The sequence below is a fragment of the Colletotrichum siamense genome (assembly GCF_013390195.1).
Source record: "Colletotrichum siamense strain Cg363 chromosome Unknown KSG_Cg363_contig02, whole genome shotgun sequence".
Taxonomy (NCBI): domain Eukaryota; kingdom Fungi; phylum Ascomycota; class Sordariomycetes; order Glomerellales; family Glomerellaceae; genus Colletotrichum; species Colletotrichum siamense.
In genome coordinates this window covers 6,263,022-6,284,241 of record NW_023501015.1, presented here as the reverse complement: position 1 = coordinate 6,284,241, position 21,220 = coordinate 6,263,022, and the positions used below count along the sequence as shown (strand labels likewise).

Genomic DNA, 21,220 nt, shown 5'->3' with positions numbered 1-21,220 from the left:
TGCTGCCCCAGATACTACACAGAAAGCCTCGAAAGGATTGTTCTGGATGATGAAATAGAGTCGAAGCTTTGAAGTTGCCCAGATCATGAAGGGTCGTGTGAAGAGAAGTGTGATCTTGTGGAAACGACATGTCTCTGCTGCCCTAGAGATCAAAGTCTGATTGTGTGAAATTTGGTAGTCTCTGCTGCCCCAGAGAGAAGGATAAGTGTGAAGGATTGAAGTGTTGAAGAATCAATCTCTGCCGCCCTAGAGAGACAAGAAGGAGTGTGAAGGATTGAAGTGTTGAAGAACAAATCTCTGCCGTCCTAGAGAGAGAAGAAGAAGAGTGAAGGATTGAAGTGTTGAAGAACAAATCTCTGCTGCCCCAGAGATCTGTCTGCCAGAGTTTCTCTGCTCATGAACGTAGGGTGCCTGTACTTTTCCAAGCATGCCAAGCGGAGGTTTTGTGAGAAGTTTTGGCCCGATGATCTGACTTGTGGAAGGGTCGCCAACCCTGTTCCAAGATGCGTATTGGGTAGCCGATCGAAGAAGCTTGTTCGTACCCAACGAAGAGATGGCATCGCCGTACCGTGTAAAAGTGACTAGCGTTCGAGATTTGCCAGCCAAATTTGATGTCGGATGTCGGAGTGTGGTTTCAAGGGAAGTGGTTTGATTTTGTGAAGATGTTTCTCAAGGTTGAAAGAAAGGTGATGATGGATCGATTGTCTTTCCCCAGAGACAATCCGTGATGTGCATGTTTGATCATGGGTGTGATGACGACCTCCCAGGACCCGAAAAGGATGTTGCAAGTACTGGGTTGAAGTGAAGTCATGAATGTTCCAAAAGGATATCTCCGCCCCAAGGAGAACCAAAGGATATGATGTGTGTCGTCGAGTCTCAAGTGCCCCAGTGATGTTGAGACTCGGAAGCATCAAGGTAGTGTTACCAAGATGACTTTGATGCTTGTTTGAGAAGGTCCGAGGCCGAATGCATTGACTAGCCATGGACGCGAGCGTGGAGTAAGGTTGAAGATGCTCCTGGATGGAATAGCTCGCAAAGTACGGATCGATTTGTGATGTGATGATTGATTTTCTTTGTGATCCGTTGTCGCGTCAGTTTCCCCATCTTCGATTCCCCCGAATCGCGATTCTGGGTACTGACACCTGACACCAACGTGAAGGTGCGACATGTCAGGCTGATTTTTTAATGAGGTTGACTCCTCGGTAACCACTTGGGAGGGCAGCAAGTGGATGGATGGGGGAAGGGGGGCGGGGCAGAGAAAATAATAGCCTAACCGGGGCGGCTTGCGGTGTTCGTGTCGATGGGCATGGGCGGCGAGGAACTGACTGGCCCAGAGGCCCTAGCGATAGAGGCGACCAGAAGAGAAGACCGAGAGAAGGGGCCGCGGACGGAACAGGAGGCGGACGACGGCGGACAATAGCGACGATGACGACGGCGGCGGCGGCGGCGGCGGCGGACGACGACGACCTCAAATATCCGAAGAGAAGGGGTGCTGGCGGCGGGCAGGGAGTGGCTGGAGCTCGACTTCCACACATGAGGCACGAATGGCCTCAGCCTCCTCAAGGAAGGCGCGGGAGAAGGGCAGGTCCGAGTCCTCGCTCTTGCCGTATTCCTGGACGTACCGTGGGACCACCCAAAACAAAGGCCAAAGCCAGAGACGGTCACCAAGAGCGGCGCGGAGGTTGCCGTCGGTTCCGAGATCCCATGGGCTGCGATGCGTGACATGGTGCTTGAATGATCCATCGGGCAGACGGATTACCATCGGCCACTCTGGCCGGCTGCGTCCACGAGCGTACTTGACAAACTCGCGGTGAGGCGAGTTTTGACACCCTAGCCGCTTCCATTGCTTCACAGCCGGTGCAAAATACACCCAACTGATCATGAGCGGGAAGGCGACAGCGAGAGCGACGAAGGTCTGACGCGAGGACTGGGACGGCAGACTCAGCGACCAGCCAAGGATGGCGAGGGCGACCGTGTGAAAAAGCGGGACGTAGATCATCACCAATAGGTAGGGCTTGATGGTGTACGCGCAGACCGCCGTCCACAACCACCAGCAATAGTGGTCATAAACAGGCAGACAGCCGATGACCTTGCCCTTGGTGGTGACGCAGTGATAACAGCGGTCGAGTATGCGAGGTCCCTCCTCCAGAAGCCGGGGTTCCTTTGTGCACGCGACGCAGAGATTGGGGCGGTTGCCAGTTCTCAGGTAGCGCAACGACATGAAAGCCGAGTCCCATGCCTGCATACAGGCTTTTGGACCGAAGTCCGCGAGCTTGGGCAGGCGGCGGCCTCTGTAGATCTGCGCAGCACGTATCCACAACGTAGCCAGCGTTCCAGCGAGGAGGAAGAGACAGGCGGAAAACACAACCAGCAGAGCGAAACCGGCGTTGCGATGATACACCGAAGGAGGAGTGACAAGGTCCTGTCTGGTGTACCAGGGCAGGATGAGGCCAACCACTAATAATGTTTAGTGCGAACCCAATAGTCAATAAACGACCACAACTTACGAATAAAGCGGTAGACCGCTACAGACGTGCCGACTAAGTCGAGCACAAGAAGAACTGGTATCCACTTGCAGAGGAACACCCAGGGCACTGCAACGCAGCGAAAAAGCCAGGAAAACGCCATGTTGTCGACAGCAGCGGCGGACGACAGGGCAGACCAGAGACGACGAAGGCGACGACGACGACGACGGGGAGCAGCAGAAGCAGCAGCAGAAATGACGACGACGGCGACAACGACAGCGAAGACGACAAAGGACGACGAAGAAGGCCGACGACGAAAGACGACGACGAAAGACGACGACGGAAGACGACGACGGAAGACGACGACGAAAGACGACGACGAAAGACGACGACGAAGAGCGACAGAACGAGAAAACAACGGCGAAGGCAGCGACGATGAAAGTTCCGGAGACGAGCGGGGCAGAGCTCAGGTGACAGGCGGAAAGCTTTTGAACACAAAAGCTACTATATTCGAACCAGTTAGTTGCGGCTTAGAGACAAGAAAAACAAGATTCACTCCAAATCGTGGGGGTTCGGACGTACCGTCGCGGGATCACGAAGAGAAGAAGAGAGGAAAAAAAAGCCAGGCAGGACGAGATCTAGAAATATCTACTCGCGTCCCCGGGGGAGGCGGGTGGGGCAGGACTGCGTCTCGCTAAACTGTCTGCCTGCTTCGAAAGCGGCAATCGCAGGTTGGAGGGGGCTTCCTTCCTTCCTTCTCGACATTGGTCTAGCACGGGTTGTTTGTAGGCAGGTGGCTCCTTCCCTCTCTCTTACCTACCTACACTCATACTGTCATGAGACCCGCAGGAGTCGGCAGTCGGATGGGGCTATGGGCAATTGGATCGCCTCAAAATGCAGGCACGATGTGGGATGTCATGGGTCTTTTTTGCATCTACGCTGAGGTTCTGTAGATCAGATTTCCCCGATGACGTTGCGTACCTTACGTATCTGTGTGTCTTGGCCAAGCGCCACAGGGCTCGTCAATGACTTTTTTTTTTTCAGGCCATTATGAACTCCCCAGATACAAATGCCCTCGCAGGTCTTTCTACTTCCAAAGAGGAACGGAAGGCAACAAGTCCGTCACACATTAGCAGATCGTTTGACCCCCGTTTCTTGGCCAGGCCCTGCCAGCATAACTGGCAGTCGCGGCGAGGAGTAGACTCACAGACGGAAGTAAAACCAAGACACAAAGCAGGATGGAGGAACAATAAACCTGATCTACTTAGAACCCCGCCCACGCGACGTCCCACATGCTATGGTCAACATGGCTCATGAGCGCCTGTTCTGCTTCCGCGAGGCAGTATGGTTCACAAGGGATGAAATGCGGGACCACTACTTGGTAGACGATTTCCCCCTAAGTCTTGGAGCATATCCTTTCCATATTCAAAGAAAGGCAAAAGACAAGAATGGAAGAGCAGAATGCAGCTGATCCGTACTATTCAATGAGACTGAAACTCGATTCTTACCGGGGACGACGCCTCTGACCTTGCAGGTAGACAGCTCAATGCGTTTCCTTTGCAGCTTGTCATATTATTTCTCCTTCATCATGCAGCTTGAAAGATAAAGGACGCAAATATTTTTTTTATTTTTAAATGCGTTTTTGCTCTCATTCCCACCCGATCTGGGCGCGTGAGGTTGGTGTAAGCTTCACCTGTTACATAAGCAATGCTGGCCGTAGCGGGGTCAGGGACCCCTACGGCGGTCACGCACGCTCCCCTCACCTTGCCAGCCCAAACAGGCTGGATCCGACCACTGCCCGAATGGACAGAAGCGCGGCGGGAAGGGAACTTATGCGGGGCTCTGGTTCACATGCTATGCGTTCTCTTGTTCAGAGACGATTTTCTCTTCATCTCAATTTCCATGTAAATCGAAGATGCACATAGTCGTAGGGACCAAGCGAGTCCATCGCAAGTGTCGTATTTCAAGTCATATTCACGTCGTAGAACACTCACAAAGGCTTTTCTGTAATATTAGCTGGCGTCTAGTAATTGTTTTTCCCACACCCTGGCTAACAACCAGAGACACCGTGATAGAGTGCACTATTACTTTGATGCACCAAGTCGCATGGTATTTCTCGTGAAACTTTTCAGCTTTGGATTTCTCCGCCGATGACACTTACCCTTGTAGGTAACATACATGGACAGCAGCCAGAAGTGTACGAACAACCTGATTGTAATCAACGGAGATACCCTGGCTTTCAGTACTTATTAGGTGCGAATTTCTCGAACAATCTCATCAACTTATTCCCTTACTGCAAAACATCAGTTCCATTACCCGACACACGTCAATTCACCGCGCGCCATCATAATAGCCATCTAGAACAAAACATATCACAACCTACCACAATGAAGATTAGTGCCGCTTTCATCCTCGCGACAGTTGCCGTCAGCGTCTCGGCGGGCGGCCCCAAGAACAATTCCCCTCGGTTTACGGGCTTGAACAAGATTCCCGACAATGAGCCACTGCCTCTCCACCAGGCGCCCGACTGCTACCAGAGCTGCTTCCAGTCGGCGAACCACGCACTCACTGGGGACATCAACACCGTGAACCAGAGGGAGTTTTGCGAAGACAAGTGGACGCACTTTGATTGGTGGTTTGAGACCTGGTTGATGGGATGCGTCGTACCGAGCTGCCCCAAGGAGGATGGCGACAAAGCTCGACGATGGTTCAACTCGATCTGCCGTAGTAAATCCTGAACAACTAGACAGATTGTACAGGGGGGTAGCTCCTGACGCGCAGCGTAGCGGAGCAGCAGGAGCGAACGAAGGAGTTGCGGGCGCAATATCAACATGAGGAAGCTCTTGGCTAATCGCCCGTAGCTTCAGTGATCTTGGCGGATTAGTTGAGTAAACCGGAACTAACATAAGGTTATTCCAGTAGGATGATAAGAAGGGCTTTTGAGGACAGGTAGGAGGGCTACACTCCCGCTGAGGAATGACGGGAATCAGTGCCGAAAGTTTAGCTTCTATTGTAGTTTCACTGGAAAATCTAGAGGTTGAGAAAAATGCTCAAAACTTCACAAGCAACTTTCGGTACACGAAGTAAATCACCGCAAGGGTCCGACATGTATGGGTTTCTGCAAAACCCATCGGAGTTACGTTTCGTTCAGGATATATACACATGTCGGCTACTCACTCGATCTGAACGAGCGCTTTCCTTCTACCACACAGCACATTGCAACCCAGCAACCCAGCAGTCTGGCAGCCCGGAAGTCCGCCAACCTAGCAGCAACACATCTACAACACCGAAAATCGTCAAGCTTATCTCTAATCTATCCAAACCACATATCCCCGATAAATAATTACAAAAATGAAACTCAGCATTTTCTTGTCCGTCGCCATCATCGCCACGAGCGTTAGCGCAGGCAGCCACGGCTGGAGCCGCCCCAAACACCTGGACAAGATACCCCAAGACAAGGGCCTACCCCTTCATCAAATTCCTGAGTGCTGGCAGGGCTGCTTCCAGTCCACGAACCACGCCTACGGCGGCGGCGACTTCAACACAATCAGCCAGCATGACTTTTGCGAGGACAAGTGGGGGCATCTCCGTTCCTGGTCCAAGACGTGGGGCCACACCTGCGGCATGATCGAGTGCAAAGACAAGGAGGACGGCTATCGAATGGTCCGCTGGTACAACGCCATATGCACGATTTGAAGATGGCATGATCATGAGTCTTAACGCTGGGGGCACGCGTTGGGCCATGGCTATCAATAAGGGAAGGACGCATAATCCACATCACGCTGTGTTTCGATTTTTCATTGGATGGTTGCAAAAGAAGGGGTAAAGTACAGGTTGTACAAGCCGCATATTTTCGGAAATCGGTTTTCTGGCTTTGGCAAGCTCAGAGCATATGAGGGAACGATGAATGTCTCTGTCATTACCTTATTGGAGTTAGATGGTTTATCTGCTGGTTTACTCGCCCGTATCTTGAACGTATTCATCTTTGAATGCAACCGATCAAACCGCCCTCTACTCTACCGTTTTCTGACCTCGGCGACGGGTGTTGCCTGTCGGACGCAGTCTCACTCCGAGTATTGACCTTCAGTGATAGAGTGCATAATCGTAGGGCAGATAGATGCCCTTCTGAAGGGCACCTAGTGTGGGCGCCGGACGGGCTCTTTTCGCTGCGGTTTGTTGATGGTTGTTTCAGCGGAATACCTCGGCAGCAATGACAACCGGTGCCTGCGAGCTGTGTATTGGACGACATATCAGGCGGCCTTCTGGCTCTCTCGTCGTTGACAAAGGCGATACCTTTTCAGGATATACCAGTTGAAAATGTAATACTTGACAGATTTTACCACTGCCCACTGCATTTGTTGGCTTGAGAGTAATTTGCAGGGCTCTGTTATTCTATTTATAGTACTTGCGCACCTACAGGCCGTTGAATCTGTAGGCACAGGGAAGACCGATACAATAGAATCTATGCTTAAGCTTCAAGGCTGCAAATTTGTTCAGAGAGTCTGGAAGTTGCCCCATTGTCTGTGTATCTCGTGGTTCCATAGTGATTTCTACGTCACCCGTCACGTGTTCGGCGTACTGCGTGTTAAAGGATAAATACCACCAGATATCGCGAGATATCCCCCAGCCAGAACAGAGACAATGCATGGAGACTTTTGGACCGATTGCAAGTACAGCATGCCGTTGCTACCTTGTGCAACTTTGCCATGCCAGCAGAGCCTCACGTTGAATCGGTGGAGAACTTGCCGATCTCTTTGCTTATCACTCACTATTCTTCATCTCGGCTGCTTGCCACTTATTTGCTGAATATTCATACATCGAAGGGACACCATTCACGCGTGTTATCAGATCCACCTTCTAACAAGATGCCGCTGCAAAGTACCTGAACTCAACCCTTGGATGGGAGTTCAAAGACCGCCCATCATTTCAATGGCCACGCAACTCTTCTTAACGTTTCTCCTAGCCAACACACATCCACCAAGTTTATATACACTGCATGACCGGTGGCCCCGCCACAAAGCATCGGCAAGCGGCCTTGACAATATAAATTAAGCATCCAGGTACATCGTAGATGTCTCACCCACAGCAATACATAACGGGCAGAGATTCCTAGGGTGTCTGCATACACAGAACAAAGTCAAAATCACTGTCGCTTTCGTTGAGCAGGTTGGAAAGGTGCTCGCAGGCAAGAAAGGATTCCACCAAGCCATACACATCCCTGCCGTATACATCCCTAGAATACAACATAGAAAACGCCAGATAGCGAAATTCAACCCGTCATTGAACACAGCACCACCAGCGTGTCTTCGTACTTCGCTCCTTGCATCCAGGCTTGCTTTTCAGAGAGAACCTTTCCTTTCCAACTGGAGCCTAACCGGTGCACCAAGTGTATTGTGGTGTGTTGGTTTCCGTTCACCGCGTGCATGCCGAGTTTATATACCATTCGCGATAGACCATGCCCCAAGTGAACCACCTTGATTGTGTAAACAAGGCATCCTGGTACACTCGCAGCATCTTGTCTGAATCAACAAATTGTGCAGAATACATCGCAGGAAAGGCCAGACAGCGAACTACAAACTGTTGTTGAACACAAGCACACCAGCGTGTCTCCGAACTTCCTTCATTCTATGAGACATAACCTTGGCGACTGGGACTCAATGTGCCTACTGTCTTCCAGATGTGGCTAGCCTCCTGGATTTGTGGTGTCTTGGTCGCTGTCCATGGCGCGTAAACCAGATTTATATACACTTCTTCACGGCAGAGAGACCCTCCCTAAGCGAGCCATCTTGATTGTATAAACTAGGCATTGGAGGATCCTATCCGTAACAAATTGACGGTGCAGAATACGGCGGAGAAAATGCTGGACAGCGAACCAGAATCCTTAGTTTAACACAAGCACAGCTGCGTGTCTTCAAACTTCGTTCGTTCTGTGAGACAAGGCCTTAGCGACTGGGACCTAGTGCGATCACTGTCGGTTGGAAATGGCTTTGATTTGCCGTGTCATGGTTACAGTCCATGGCACATAAACCAGATTTATATACACTTCTTCACGGCAGAGAGACCATCCCCCAAGCGAGCCGCCCTCATGGTACATAAGAGGCGCCTATGGGTAGACTCGAGAAATCTGACCAAGCGCAAATCCGTTCCATGTCAATGTTTGCCTCCAGACTACCAGACCTTGGCCTTTGACGAAGTCATGCAAGACAGCCAGTTCCCTGGAGCGACCCTTTTCCACCGGCCCTTAGCGTCGAGATCCTTGTCCTTGACTTTCGTCTGTTGCTACAGTTTTCTCTACCGGTGAATACCTGGTGAGCGCAGGGACACGTAAAGTATTCCGGACTGAGAAGCTGCAAAACCAATTGACCTCGAAAACGCATCATATTTCTAAGATGCTACTCTGTATATAGAATACACACTCAGAACAGTAACAATCCACCTCTTTTCCCCCTATACCCAAAACCAGCCCGACCGACCAACCGGTCACTCATCCAAAAAGTCATGTCAATCATTAATCTCGTGTCCAAAATTGTCTTTATGACTACACCCGCGGAACGCTTTAGCAGATGGCATGCGTTTTGCCAGTCTTACCCTGCAGGGAGTGCTTTTCCTTCTGTAGACGGCAGTCAGCAAGATCCGCCTCTCGCGCACGGGGGGTTGGGGACAAACTCTGAACTTTGGGTGGTTGTGCGACGACTTGGTGCTCGTGAGGTGGTGCTTGTGGATGAAGTCCTGCTGCCGCTTGATGCTCTCCTGGTCCATCTGCTCGAGCAGGCCCATGCACAGCTTGATGTCCGTGATGAGCATGTCGCAGCGGCTCTTGCTAAAGTCCTCGCGCACGACGACGCGCAGCATCTTGAGGTCATTGGTCTTGGGTGCCATCGTGTAAGCCGGAACAACCCAGCCGCGGACACGCAGCTGGTGCGCGAGCGCAAACTCGTCGTAGTTGCGGTCCTCCTTCTCGGGCAGACGGAAGGCGACGAGCGGCAGACCGGCGCCGGAGCGCTGGGACATGATGGTGAAGCCCAGTACCTCGAGGGACTGGGAGAGGTAATCGGCGGTGCGGGTGAGGTTGGACATGATGGCGCGGTAGCCCTTCTTGCCGAGGCGAATGAGCTGGTAGTACTGGCCGATGACTTGGGAGGCACCCTTTGAGAAGTTGAGTGTGAAGGAGGCCTGGTCGGCGCCGAGGTAGTTGATATTGAAGACGAGCTCCTGGGGAAGGAACTCAGCGGCGCGCCAGACGATCCAGCCGACACCCGGGTAGACGAGGCCGTACTTGTGGCCGGAGACGTTGATGGAGACAACGTTCTTGAGGCGGAAGTCCCACTCAAGGTCCGGGACGACGAAGGGCGCGACGAAGCCACCGCTGGCGGCGTCGACGTGGATGGGGACGTCAAGACCTCTCTTCTCGAGCAGGTCGTTGACGGCCTTGACGTCCTCGTACTCGCCGGTGTAGGTGGTGCCGAGGATGGCGCAGATGCCGATGGTGTTCTCGTCGACGAGGTTGACCGTCTCCTCAGGGTCAATGACGTAGCGGTCGGGGGTGCAGTAGACGAGCTTCTCCTCAATCTCAAAGTAGCGGGTGGCCTTTTCCCAGCAGACCTGGACGGCGGAGGACATGACGATGTTGGGGTGCTCGGTGCTCTTGCCCTCGGCCTGGCGCTTGTTCTTCCAGCGCTTCTTCATGGCGAGGACGCCGAGCATGATGGCCTCGGAGGAGCCGACGGAGGACGTTCCGACGGCGCCGCCGTGCTCGCCCTCGCCCTGGGGCGCGTGGAAGAGCTTGCCAATCATGCTGACGCAGCGGTTCTGGATGTCGGCGGACTGGGGGTACTCCTCGTAGTCGATGAAGTTCTTGGGGAAGGACTCGCACATGAGCTTCTCAGCTTCATCTTCCTGGATGTGGGGGTCAGCGTGGGAGGTCGAATGCGGGGGTGGGCCAAGGGGTTTGGCGGCTGTCAGTTCTCACCATATATGTCGTCACGAAGGAGGCCAGGCTGTTTATCGTGTCAGATCTCTGGCGTATGTATGAAGTTACAGGGCTGGGGGAGCTCACTTCATCATGGGGTTGCCGTCGAGGCTGAGCTCGTCCTTGATCATGCGGTAGGCGACGTCCTTGGGCATCTCGTCCTCGGGCATCTCCCGCTTGGGCAAGTCCTGGTTGGCGAAGCGGGAGCCGTAAACGCTGGTGGTGTAGCAGTCCTCGTGGTCGGCGAGCTTGAGCTGGACGTCCTTGAGCTTGTTCATGACCTGGGCCAGGTGGCCGGAGGACGAGTCCTCAGAGCCCGAGTCGGGGGGCGTGGCAACGGTTGCGAGGTGGACCATTTTGAGACGGCGAGAAGGTGTTACGAAGGAAGAGATGAATGGGCAATGTTGTGAGGAGAAGCAGCTTTCGAACGGCGTCGAAGAGGCGGATGAGGGACGACGTTTATAAGAGAAGATGGAGCTGGGACCTTTGGCTGTAGCTGAGTCTGAGCTTTGGGCAGACGAGGCGAGGCGAGACTGTCAAGCAGCAGTGGATGGGACGATTTGTCTGTGAGCGATGGGAGAGCGAGAGAAGGGGAGAAGAGAGGAGAAAGGAGGGCATCGAGTAGTCTCGGCGGAGCCAAGCCAGCTGGACGCGGGCGTGGGCGTGGCACTGCATGCCGCAGGCCAGGTCCAAGGCCAGGTCCAGGTCCAGTGCATCAGGGGGGCAGACAAGGACAGGGCCAGATCGGGATAAGGTGGAATGGGAGCTAAGGTACTCTCTGTGGTGTACGGCATCGCTGGTGAAGCCCAAGCTCCGGTACCCCAAGGCAGGAAAGCTAAGCTGGATACGCAAGTTGGAGGTTGCGTTGCCGTAGTGGTGGTGGTGCGTGTAGCAAGCTTGTAGCTTGCGGCAAGAAAGGCAATGGCAGGTGGGGTGATTGAGCGAACCTGAAGCCGGAAGGCGGGGCAGGAACGCTGACGGCACGCTACGACTAAGTCAGTACATGGGAAGGTGCGGTGTGGCCGGTACGTACATGCCGAACCAGAGCTACCTTACCTCTTGCCTACCTTGTACATCATCGACGATGACATCCACAGCATGCAAGCCATGCAGAAGGGCAGGGCAGGCACTTTCCAACAGCGGGGTCCCAAGTCGAAACGACGGTAGGCCTCCCTGACGAATTTCACCGAGGACAGAAGCTGTAGCAGTACTGTTCCCGCTGAATACATCGGATAACGATACGTGTCCCAGGCCTGCCCGGGAGCCTATCCCAATCAGAGGGGTGGTCCAGAACTGCGTCAGCATTGGATGATTTGATCAAAACACCGATAGCAAGATGGAATAAAAATAACCCCAAAAAGTAAACTCAGCAACGGGAACAGCATATTATCCGCAAATCAGAAAAGCACGGCAAACGAGATGACTTTTCGCCCAGCCCGCGAGACCCGAGTCTGAGTCTGTCTCTCTCTCTATCTCTCCTGTTTCCAGCAGAACCCGAAAAGCACATGTTCCTCGTCTGTTATGGGCGAACATCCCAATGTGCCCCCTAATCCTCTCTCCCAGACAACAGAAGAAGGACGAGGAGAGGAAAGGGCGGCCTCCTTCAATTCCCTCTCTTACTCTCACAGCTGCCCACGTCTCACTACCCACATGCCTCACCCCCCTACCACTCCTCCTCCAACCAACCGGATGAGGTGCAGCTGGGAAGCTTTCCCCAGGTCCCAAGCCAAACATCCCAACCACGCCCAGCACCCAGCACCCAGCACCCCCAAAAACGCGCTACGCTCAAAGCTTGGCACGGGTTGACAGCTTCGGCTGGCCCACCACTGCAACCGCCCACCCGCCCCAGCAGGTGCCGCCCTGGAACGAGCCGCTCCCACCCAATCACCCCCCGTGCCGGTCTTCCGCCACAGCGGCCCTGGCCCCGGACCTGGGACGCCGCTTCCCCCCTCCCTCCACCAACGATCACCGCCGCTTCGTCAATCACTCAAAGCACGAAAAGAGCCGTCTCCTCCAGCAATATCCATCGGCGGGCTCAAAACTTCTAAAAGGATAACACGGCTCGGATGTCAATGCCTAGCACCAAAAACCTCACAGCCACTCGAAACATCAACCCAAAACATCTCACTTAGGGGGTGGAAAGAAAACAAAGTCCACGGCAATGCATTTATTTCCCTCAGAACGACAAATGACATCACCACCACCCGTTCATCCACCCGTCAAGCCTCAAAAATCACCTCAGCCCATTTCGTTCCCAATCACCATCCCCCATGTCCATCCCAAATTTCCGAAATGGCATCCTCCGAGAAAAGCAAAAAAAGAAAAAGAGGAAACCAAACCCCGGAATTTCATTCACTCTTCTTCACCGATTGATCCAACCCCCAAACGCCCGCAAATATCCGTAGACCCCCCACGCATCACCCCGACGCCTCAACCTCCGTTGTCCGCTGTGGCTTAGCCCCCTCAAAGCCGCCGACTGTGGTTCGACTTTGGCTCTCGTAATCTTTCGCAACCCCCTTCGGAACCACACCTTGTGCTGCCCATCCCATTTCTCGGTGAAGGAGAGTCCGACCCGGTCAGGAAAATTGATGCCCTACAAACATATGAATCTACTTATCTCCTGTTCGGGCCGCCTTGCCCCCTTTTGCCAGCATTTTCTCTCTTACGAATCATCAGACGGGCCTTACTTTTCCGCTTCTCGCCAGCGTAACCGTTGCTTCTGGTTTCAGCTCCTTCATCCCGGTTCGCCCGAGCTTCATCTCGTCTCCTTTTTTCACTCGGTTGAATGACAGGCGAGAAGCTCCGTCGGCTTAGGCCTCAGGTTCACAACGACGCAAACAGGCGAGCCTCTCTGTCACAAATACCGGCCATCTCGCTCCAAACAGCCATTCTGCTACTCACTGCTCGCTCTTTCTAGAGATACTCTAATCCAGGTCTAACCACTGCCTGGTATCATGATTGATCCCCTAACTAAACCAGAGTGAATCCCGATGTCTAATCTTAACACATGCATGTTGGCCGCCTCGAAAGCCGCCATTAGCCCAATTTCATAATCCTGTAACCCATTCGTCAATAGCCATTGCCTTGTCCTCAGCCCTCCGTGGTGTCCATAGAATCACCCTGCACCTTGGCCTTGGCAGCCGCTATCTTCTCGGCCTTCCACGCTTCAATCTTGGCCTTCAGCTCAGTATGCGGGATCGCGTCGTCTATCGTCATCGCTTGCCGCGTGAACGGGTCTTTGGGATCAGACAGCAGATGCTGGACAATAGTCGAGCGATCCACAATGTGCTTCGATGGCAGGGTCACAGGGTCCTTCATCAGATCGCCCATGATGGGGTCCTCGAACTCGGCCGGGATGTCACCCAGGTCGAGCTCTGCCTGCTCTGCTATCTCCTTGGCTTCCTTGAACTTCTCCTTCAGGGTGTTGAACTTTTCCATATCCTCCGTCTCCTTCATGGACCTCTTCGACAGAATATAGCTAGCCTTGTCAAAGTTGGCCGGCTTGTAGGAGCGACCGTCCGAGGCGACAGCTTCGATGAAAGCCTGCGAGGAGCCAAGGTTGAGGTAAATGTCCACGAAGTCCGACAACAGCACTCGGGGCTGGAAGTGGTACTTTTGAGGATCATTCACCTTCAGCTGTCCCATCTTGGGGCCAGCCAGAGTGTCCAGGTTGTAGTTCAACATGCTGGCCAGGCGCTGCACGATCTCGGGCATCGTAAATGCAGACGACAGGGCAGATGTGAATAGCTTCATCATCGCCAATGTCTCGTTGGCGAGCTGCATGTACGACGTGGCCTGGTTCTCAAGGCCCGAAAGCTCCTCTTGCTTCTTCTGTCTGTCCTGAGCCGACATGGTCTGGTCAGCCTCCAGTTCATGCTGGAGGTTGTGGATCTTGGGGAATTTCGTCAGCGCCTCATCGAGAACGTAGGTGGCATCGTTGAGCAGAAGATTGACGAATTGCACAAAGAACTGTCGATTGACCCTGTACCAATGTTAGCGGCGTTTCTTGCACCTGTCACACGGCGTCGCCTCTGAGTGTCTTTCAAGTGCCACAACTTACTTGCTCTCTCTGGTGAGCTGCTGCTTGTAGACGTCATTGCCCCAAACACACTTGATGACCTGGAAGATCTCGTATCTGATGTTGAACTTGTCGTAAAACTGAGTGTGAGCTCCGGTCGACTCTGCCTCGATGTAGAACTTCATCAAGGCGTGCAGCAGGTGGTCGTTGGCAAACTTGGATCCGTAAAGCTGGTCGCCGAGGACACCCTTCTTGAAATGCGAAAAGGGCCAGGTTCCGGAGAACAAGAGCGTGACCAGAGACGACTTGAGGTAAGGGTTCTTGATGTACTCGGATGATCGGAGGAAAGCGATACACATGGCAATCATCTCACTGCCGACTGCGGACGGCATGATTTGGGGAAGGTATCTAGGAGATGTTAGCATTCGCAGCTGTACTGCACAGTGATAGACGCACCTGTAGACGAATTTGAAGTTGTCAACGACGTTCTGGAGAGCGTATTCGGGCAAGCAGGCGAATGACGCTGGCGTCTGAGCGGGCAGCGGAAGTCTGAGTGTGGTCAGTGATGGCTCTGAATGCGTGCGAGGAATTGGTAGTCACGGCAAAAACGTACTGAAGATCCGTTGTGTCAGGCTTGTAGTCCGTTTGGCTGGCAAGGCGCAAAAGCCAGACAGCAACGTAGCGCATGAAGCGGAGAGACAACTCCTGCATCTTCTCGTCGAAAAAGACACCCTCTATGGCGTATTTCAACGCAATTGCCTTATTCAGGACCTGGGTATGCCTCTTGAGAGTCACCTCGTACATGGCGAGTTGAGCAGGGTTCTGCATTGGTGATTAGCATTAGCACATGGCATCGACGTTGCCAGGCGGAGAGCTACTCACGTTCACCATCTTGTGACGCTCAGCCTCCATCTTAGCCACATGCGTCTCATAGAACTTGATGTCGCGCTCCAGATTCTTGACCTTTGCATTTGTGGCCTCGCTGCCGTAATGATGAGCGGCGAGAGTTAGGAAGAATACTTCAGAAATGAAGTTGGATGTGCCCTCGGCCTTCTTTTCGTAGAAAGCATCCGACGTCGCTTGGTCGGCGTTGATCTTGGTCTCCTCCTTGATGTCCACGCGAGGGCTCCGTCTGAAGTAGTCGACTTCGATTCTATCAACCTTGGAGAAAGTCGTGTCCATGAACGGCGAGCAGAATCGGTCGAGAATGGCTGTCAGGTTGGTCATGAACCCGTCGGAAGAGACTTCCTTGGCATCAACCTGAATAGCTCTACGCTTCTTGTTGGAGTTGATGGCGGACGCGAACCAGTCAAGGACGCGGCTTCTCGTTTCGCTGTCGGCTCGGATAAAGGCGTTGGCGATCGTGAACAACTCATCTTGGTGTACCCTCAGGATGGCGCGCAGTGCCTCCTGCGGCTGGGCTGCTTGTCTTCTGTCCAATCCTCGGGGGTTTGGGAAGTAGGTGAGCGTGACCTCGGATTGCAGTGGAGAGATCCGGAAGAACGGACCCAGGATGGTTGCCTTCTCAATAAGAGGGCCAGAGTTTTGTGCAGGGAGGAAGTTGGTGTGCTGGGCCAGAGCATTGAGCAGTGGCGGGAACTTGGTATATGTCATCAAGGCCTGGTTGCGTCAGTACAACGGTTCCCATAAGCTGTCGCCCGACGCCTTGCCGGAACTTACATTGAGGTATGGCTTGTAATCGCCATCCATGGACATCTCTGACAACTTAAGGCTGAGGGTGTTGATCGCCTCGGCGAACACCACTGGGTACTGCTCATCCTCAGGGAACCGGTTCACAGCTTCCCGCAGGAAGTCCAGACACACGCCGTCATCAGTGTCGTGACCTCTCAGGAGACATGACGCCAGACTGTCAGGCTGCGATCGGCTGCAAATTGTCAACTTCGGCCACTGTGAATGTCCCGCGATAGCTTACCCAAACAGGTCAGGCAGAGTCAGAGCAAATAAGCAGTTGCTAACACACAATCTCTTCGCCTCATCAAGCACCTCTCTCTTGTCCTTGGCCGTTTCCTTAACCGTGATGTATAGGCGCAGAATGCGCTTGAAGCACGGCAGCAGGAAGCCGAGAATGGACTTTTTGTGGTTCAATGTCGACAAAGCCTCCAGCAGGGCACTGTCCAGAACGCTGGTTGTCAGCTTCAGCGCCGCATCTGACTCCGTCAGTTCGCTGTTCGCCCCCGGCAGAAACATAAGCTTGTGGCCATGGATATCGGTAACTCTGTGTGGATCGACAGTGATGCGGAAAATCTGTGTGAGGGTTCGGTCGGAGAAGTCATCGATGGACTCTTCTTGGACGACAGTCGGGCGCTTCGGAACGGGTGCTGGCGTGGTCTCACTCTTAGCGGCTCGCTTCTGGCTATTACCCTCGTTCGATTCGGCCTTGACTCCAAGCTGATTGAAAGGGTTCGGCTTCGGTGTCGATGACGAAGTGATGTTGATCTTGCGCGGCTCTTCGGCGAGGCCCTTGCCCTTCTCTTCAGTTGGTGTCGAGGCGCCCGAAGCTCCGGGATTCGGTGATGTATCGCCCTCCGGCTTGGGAGAGGTCCTGGCGGCAGAACCGAGCTTGGCCAGACGTCGCAACCGGATCTGCACAGCACGAATGGTCAGCGAAAGTTCCGACTTGATCTTGCCCCATGCCCGCGATTGCGTCTTCGTCCTCCGGGCTTGTGCCATCCTGGTGTCTCGATGTGTAGCTGTAACTTCGTGATTGCAGGAAAGAACGGCGCGTCAGGCGGTAGGGATCGATTGGAAGAGTTGACGAACAGGCTATCGGCGACTTCGATGCAATCTAGGCGGCCGGGCTCAATCGAGCTGCTTGGCGATGTTGGGTAAAGGGCAGCAGGGTCGCCGGCATCGTGGAATCGGGTTCCGAGATCGAAACGTTGAATCGGTCAAGGCCGTTTGGAGGGGACCGACAGAGAAGCTCTCAAGGAGCTGCGCAGCAACCAAATCAAATCCATAAGAAAGCTTACCTCGTTCATCTTCGCCGTGTCAGGCGCATCTGGTGCCTGGTTCTCGTTGGGATCCATCTTGTCGTCGTCGGTCGTCTGAAGACAGTAGGACTACAAGCAGCGTACGAGGCAGGTGTGCCTATCCCAGGTGGTCCTTGGGTGCACAGGAAAAGGTTGTGAAATTGCCGACGCCTTGCACAAGGCTGAACGAAGCTGGATAAGGTGCAGTGTGGAAGGTGAGGCCGGTGAGGTAGCTCAAGGTGGGCTGCGTTCAGAAGTGTTGACGTCCAGCAGGGCCTTGCAGTGGTGGGGAGGTAGTGCGGCGGCGGCATGGAGGTGCACACCAAGCGGTGAAATGTGGGGTGTGGACCAGTTAAATCCGACAAGGGCGGCCAGGCACCCAGCTTTCTCCGATTTTTAGCGGATTGTCTACTGGGAAATGCAAAGTCCACCACCAAAGTCCGCTGATGAGGTAAGGCACCGGGTTAGAGTGAGGGAAGGTGCACCCTGAACCTTCATTAATAATCTGGTCGCAGCTGCCTTTCATGCTTGGTTGCCACTGCTGGCTTTCCAAGGGTTTCTACACAAAAAGATAGCCAGCTACCTAGCTGGCTATCTTTTGAGGCACAAAGACTGAAGATCAATGGGGTCTTTCAAAGACGTCTCCGAAGGGGTTATGTAATTACCTAGACCCCAAGACTTCTTGTTTCCTGTTTCAAGCGGCTTTGAGACCCTTAGACCCTTAACAGATGATGCTCGTAGACGTCTGCAACTGCTTCAGATGAACCTACGCCGAAAAGAAGCCCATTGGATGCGGCCTGCATCAAGGTTTCTGATAAAACATCAACAGCGTCTAGAAACATGTTCCAAATATGGCCCACTTGGCTCACTCATCCGCATCCAAAAATCACGATATCGATTCAATTACTATGTGCTTCGAGGCATCCAAGACCTGCTGTAGCTTTTGGGATATAGCAACCTTTGTACGTGAGAACCAATTTTGTTTCAAAGGGCGGCCCGCTGCGTAGAGTGCCTGCCCCAAGGGTATTTCCGTGCCCAATCCGTGTCGTTGATACCGTGGGTCCCTCCAAAAACGCCTAAATATCCAAACAAATATACTCGTACACGAGCTCGCGTGAGGTGCAAAATATGTGGCCGTCAAATCAAAGCTAAATCGTAACAAGTTGCCGTGGCTCGAAGGTGTGATGCGGTGGCCTACAGGCGGGGTATACCGTTCGACCCGTCACTCAACCTCCTCGACGACGACGACGCCTCTCCGTCGCTGTCCGAACTGCCTCTCGTGCGGCTCGTCCCGCTGGCGGTCCGATTTGCCAGCCGGCTGCGCTCAACCTCCTCCCGGCTCTTATTCATAAGCCAAGCCATGTGCATCTTGAGTATCCCCAAGGTGCTTCTGAGTTCCGACATATTTTCTTTGATAGGTATGACGTGGTTCAGTACCATGACCGTCTGTCGACCCTCGAGGTCGGTGAAGTCCTTTCTAAGTTCTTCCATCCGACGCTCCATGTCTTCGTAGATGCTCATGACTGCTTCCGTCGGTTTTAACTTGGGCCCGCCCTGGACGTTGTTCAGGTTGAACACGTCGTCCCACGACATGCAGTCCCGCCTCTCATCCTTGAGTTCCAGAATCTGTCGCTCTTGTTCCTCCTTCACCTTCTGGAGTTTTTCAATCTGCTTCTCTTGATTCCTGACCTTTTCTCCGACGACAGCGACAACCTTGTAGATGCATTCATCCTCGTGAGCAGCAAGTGTTTTGCGAATCGCCTCGTGGTTGCAGCCGTAGTCGCCGTATTTGCACGCGGCAGTCACCTCGGGGCACTGATCTGCGAGATGCTGCTTCAATTCCGACACCCTGATCTTCTCCCCGCAGTCGGCGCAGGCCGTGATATTCTTCGGGCAATCTCTGATGACGTGGTCCGCCATGGATGCCGCCTCCATCTTCTCCTCGCAATACTCGCACGCCTGCTCAAAGTGCCAGCATTTTCCGGAGGCCGCCATCCACTGCTCCACTCTCCTATCGCACGTCTTCTCCGGACAATCCTGCAGCGTGTAGCGACACCCCATCGCGTGCCTGACCACCTCCTCGCGTTTCATCGTCTCGTCGCATCCCCTCTCGGCATTGGGGCAGTTTACGACGAGGCTGTCGAGCATGTTTGTCAAGAGCCTCGATGTCTTGCAGTCCTTGGCTCGGAACCTGGTCCGGTCGATGGGGCAGGTGTCGGCGGAGAAGAAATGGCGCTTCAGGCATTCGAGGCAGAAGGTGTGGTCGCAGGGCGTGATGACCGGGGTGATGACGGGGAGTTTGCAGATGGGACAGACGAGGTTGTCATCGGGCTCTTCGACGTACATCAAGGCGGAGAAGTCGACAAGCTCCTTGACGTTGTCGGGACTGAGGGAGTGTCGTATGGCTTCTCGCACGGCCAATTCCTCGACAGGCCATTGAGTGGGGGCTCGCGCTTGTTGTGGCTAGTCAGCGTGTCTTGTCCGGACCATCATCTCTTTGTCTGCGAGTCTCAACTTACGCGTAAACGGAATTGGAACGTCCTCGACAGATCGGACAGCCTCTTCGACGAGGTTGTGGACGAGATGGGTGATGGTGGCATCGTCCTCGGGGGCGGCGAACGGTGGCTGTGTTGGTTGTTGCGACATGGTGCTGACGGTGGTTGTTGTCGTCGACTTTGGATCAGAAGGGGGGTTTCGAGGTGGCAGAGGAGATCATGATTGAAACTCTGGCGATGGAAATTTATCGCAGTTGCGGTGAGCGTGTCCGAATCGGAAGTGGGTGTTTTCGTGGGACCGCTGGAGGCGCGGAGGAAAGGCAGAGTTGTGGAGGAGGTTTACAGTTGAGGCCCAATACGGAGTGGATGGAAGGGAATCGGCAACGAGTGAGGTGACGTCCAGCCCAGTGGAGGGCTTCCATCAGTCATTTAGGCCGAGGGTCCGATAAGCACTTCAGCCGATAACGCTACTCACCCTCGCAACCACGGAGTGCCAGTCCGCCCAGTCAGCCAGTCCAGCACGGGTTCAGGTCCTGAGGGCAGTCCCGGTCAGGGTCAGGTGCAGGGCATTGGAGGAAACGGCCGCTAAAACACAGTGTTAGTCAGCACCCATGGTGGGAAGGGGCACCGTCCCCGCATTTTCTGGGCCCCGGCATTGACCAGCTCTTTTTCTGCCGGGAACACCAGAGAAACAAACATTCCCATGGCGAGCATGACATAACGTTGTCTCCAGCAGCCCTCGATATGGGCAAGATGGGATGCACTTTGTCTTGGACGATGGCGAATGACAGCATCGAGCCACGTTACACGGGCGGAATACGGAGCCAAGACCGCCCTTGCATTTCTGCAGGCAGCCTATTGACTGGTTCTGTCGACCCTTATTCCAGTGTCTCTACCAGAGCATGGAGCGGAATAAGAAAAAAGGATGCTTCTGGATTCCGTCGATCTCATAACCGAACCTCACCATCGCGGGCATTTGGTGGAGCGATGCCGTCACAGTTATCGAGCTTCACCGACCAGCCCGCTTTGCTCTGAATGTTGGACACATCGAGCAATACAGCATGTCAAATGCACGACCAATTCATTCGTTCCTTGGAGGATCTCCTGTCTGATGCTCTCTCATTCTCGACCGAGGTACGGCACTGTTCATGCGCGACCACTAGCTGAAGGCAGATCTTACCCGTCCTTAAGGGTGTAAGATACAGAAAGCCCAACATGAACCGCAAGGCTGCCTCGTCCCTCCTGATTAACTACCAAGTCAGCGGCTAACAGTACACAGGGAA

General features: G+C 53.8%; 5 protein-coding genes across 5 annotated transcripts; 1 reads left to right on the top strand and 4 right to left on the bottom strand.

Moving 5' to 3' along the window:
- Nucleotides 1-1,468: 1,468 nt before the first annotated feature.
- On the bottom strand, nucleotides 1,469-2,628 carry CGCS363_v003641 (uncharacterized protein; the record flags this gene model as incomplete). The annotated part of the gene is made up of 2 exons (XM_036635490.1): nucleotides 1,469-2,457; nucleotides 2,508-2,628. 2 exons carry the CDS (start codon nucleotides 2,626-2,628, stop codon nucleotides 1,469-1,471), a joined length of 1,110 nt encoding a protein of 369 aa, XP_036499971.1.
- A 2,224-nt stretch (nucleotides 2,629-4,852) lies between these two features.
- On the top strand, nucleotides 4,853-5,203 carry CGCS363_v003640 (uncharacterized protein; the record flags this gene model as incomplete). Its single annotated transcript, XM_036635489.1, has 1 exon — nucleotides 4,853-5,203. The coding sequence occupies one exon, from the start codon at nucleotides 4,853-4,855 to the stop codon at nucleotides 5,201-5,203; it is 351 nt and encodes a 116-aa protein (XP_036499972.1).
- A 3,818-nt stretch (nucleotides 5,204-9,021) lies between these two features.
- GAD4 (Glutamate decarboxylase 4) lies at nucleotides 9,022-10,790 on the bottom strand (the record flags this gene model as incomplete). Its single annotated transcript, XM_036635488.1, has 4 exons — nucleotides 9,022-9,075; nucleotides 9,132-10,361; nucleotides 10,435-10,462; nucleotides 10,522-10,790. 4 exons carry the CDS (start codon nucleotides 10,788-10,790, stop codon nucleotides 9,022-9,024), a joined length of 1,581 nt encoding a protein of 526 aa, XP_036500835.1.
- A 2,734-nt stretch (nucleotides 10,791-13,524) lies between these two features.
- ufd2 (Ubiquitin conjugation factor E4) lies at nucleotides 13,525-17,499 on the bottom strand (the record flags this gene model as incomplete). Its single annotated transcript, XM_036635487.1, has 8 exons — nucleotides 13,525-14,416; nucleotides 14,495-14,860; nucleotides 14,909-15,001; nucleotides 15,066-15,274; nucleotides 15,335-16,072; nucleotides 16,133-16,337; nucleotides 16,386-17,056; nucleotides 17,443-17,499. The coding sequence occupies 8 exons, from the start codon at nucleotides 17,497-17,499 to the stop codon at nucleotides 13,525-13,527; spliced, it is 3,231 nt and encodes a 1,076-aa protein (XP_036500834.1).
- Nucleotides 17,500-18,636: 1,137 nt separating this feature from the next.
- On the bottom strand, nucleotides 18,637-20,088 carry Traf5 (TNF receptor-associated factor 5; the record flags this gene model as incomplete). Its single annotated transcript, XM_036635486.1, has 2 exons — nucleotides 18,637-19,895; nucleotides 19,962-20,088. 2 exons carry the CDS (start codon nucleotides 20,086-20,088, stop codon nucleotides 18,637-18,639), a joined length of 1,386 nt encoding a protein of 461 aa, XP_036500829.1.
- Between the last annotated feature and the right edge of the window lie 1,132 nt (nucleotides 20,089-21,220).